The following is a 1,669-nucleotide window of genomic DNA, read 5'->3' as shown; positions in this document are numbered from 1 at the left end:
TGGGGCTTCTGCCTCTTCTTTCCCGATTCGGTTCCCTCAGTGGCTTTATGTAATCAGCCACCATCCTTTCCAACTCCCCACTCCCAGTCATCTCTCCAATTCGCCTTTTCAGGGTGATGCACTCTTTGGTCCAATGGGTGTAACTTTGCTGGTAGGTGCAATGGTGTCATCCTTTGTCAGGTACGAACTCTTCCTTTCTCAAGTTTCTATCATCTTCTTGCACGCTGTGCTTGTTATGCATAAGTCGGCGCCCATGTTCTTGCCTGTCTTTTGGGTGGCTTCACCCATTTGGTTTTTTGTCTTTCGAGTTGCTCTGGTTTCTGTTTTCTGTCTTGGCCTCCTGCTTTCGTGGTTCTATCATTGCTTGTAGAGTTTATTCTGCATTAACAAATTCATCCGCCCAATCCATAAAGTCCCTTAGGGTGGATGGAGTTCGTCTAGCCAGCTCAGCCATGAAAGGGCTTCGAGGCCAAACTCCTCCTAGTAGTGCAGCTAAAGTGATTTTTTCATCCTGATCCTCAGTGGTGAGTCTCTCCTTGTTGAAGCATGTTAGGTAACTCTTCAGATTCTCCCCCTCTTTTTGTTTTACAGTTAACAGATAGGCAGTCGGTTTGCGACGTCTTCTGCTAGCAATAAACTGCGTAAGGAAATGTTTAGCGAGCTTCTCAAAGCTGCTACTTAATCCGGGGCGAAGAGCCCCAAAACATCCCCATGCTTGGCCCTTTAGAGTTAACGGGAAGGCACCGCAAGCCACCTCCCCTGGGAAGCCATGAAGAGTCATGTGTGCTTTGAAATTCTCCAGGTGGTCAATTGGATCTTTAGACCCATCGTACCGGTCGATCTATGGTACTTTGAATTTAGACGGTAGGGCGACCGCTGTGATTCCCTCTCAGTAAGGGAGGTCCATGCGTGTGAAAAGTTGCTCCACGGAGGAGGAGCCACCCATCTTTTTGCAATCTCCTCATATTTGACTACTAAACTATGTATCTCATCATGCATATTCTTTTTCTTCATTTATTCACTATTAACTCTTTTCGCACTATGGACATCCATTTTAGGTTGCTCGTTTCGGGCAAGGGGATTATCCCTCTGTCGTTTTAGTTCCTTGTTCTCTTTTTGTAATTGTTCAACTACTGCCATTACTCGCTTCAGCTTTTCCTCCGCTTCCGCTAACCTTCCTTCTGCCTATGTCATGCTCGGTCCCGGATCTCGGTCCACTTGTGATCTCGTGACAGTTGGCATGTGAAAATCACGTTGAAGTCTGTAAAGCTCCCTCTGACGGTGCCACTGTTAAGGACGTGTTTCACACTACCAACCACATGGATGACACCTGCAGTAATGAGAAGACGTTGTTGGTCGATCTGCGTAAACTCTGATGCTTAAGTCAGTAACAATATAAGATTAAGTATATAAAACCTGAGATCATGATAGAGGATGTTATCTCCATGGAGTTATTTATAGAAGGATGGATGCGGTGTTGTGGCGAATAACTCTGATTGCCAGTCCTTGGTGATCCATTAATTAAACAGAGTGGATATCTCCTATTTTGTAGGAGTTATCTCATACAGGATATTCGTACTTTGCCTTAGGCCTCATTCCCCACTCTTCGGGGTTATTTCACCCGTAATTGTGATTGTGAGTCCTTTACTTATAGGACTCTAAGTCTCAA

At 45.3% G+C, this 1,669-nt stretch overlaps 1 protein-coding gene across 1 annotated transcript; it reads right to left on the bottom strand.

Annotated features, from left to right (window-relative positions):
• Positions 1–373: 373 nt before the first annotated feature.
• On the bottom strand, positions 374–781 carry LOC109004646. Its single transcript, XM_018983278.1, has one exon. It carries the CDS (start codon positions 779–781, stop codon positions 374–376), a length of 408 nt encoding a protein of 135 aa, XP_018838823.1.
• Between the last annotated feature and the right edge of the window lie 888 nt (positions 782–1,669).

Source organism: Juglans regia, chromosome 10 (assembly GCF_001411555.2).
Source record: "Juglans regia cultivar Chandler chromosome 10, Walnut 2.0, whole genome shotgun sequence".
Lineage (NCBI taxonomy): Eukaryota > Viridiplantae > Streptophyta > Magnoliopsida > Fagales > Juglandaceae > Juglans > Juglans regia.
Note: the sequence above shows the minus strand (reverse complement) of the source record. Positions and strands in the feature narration are given on the sequence as shown.

Excerpts from the sequence above, each read along its gene's own strand:
- LOC109004646 (XM_018983278.1), bottom strand. The coding sequence starts at position 781 with ATGACTCTTCATGGCTTCCCAGGGGAGGTGGCTTGCGGTGCCTTCCCG.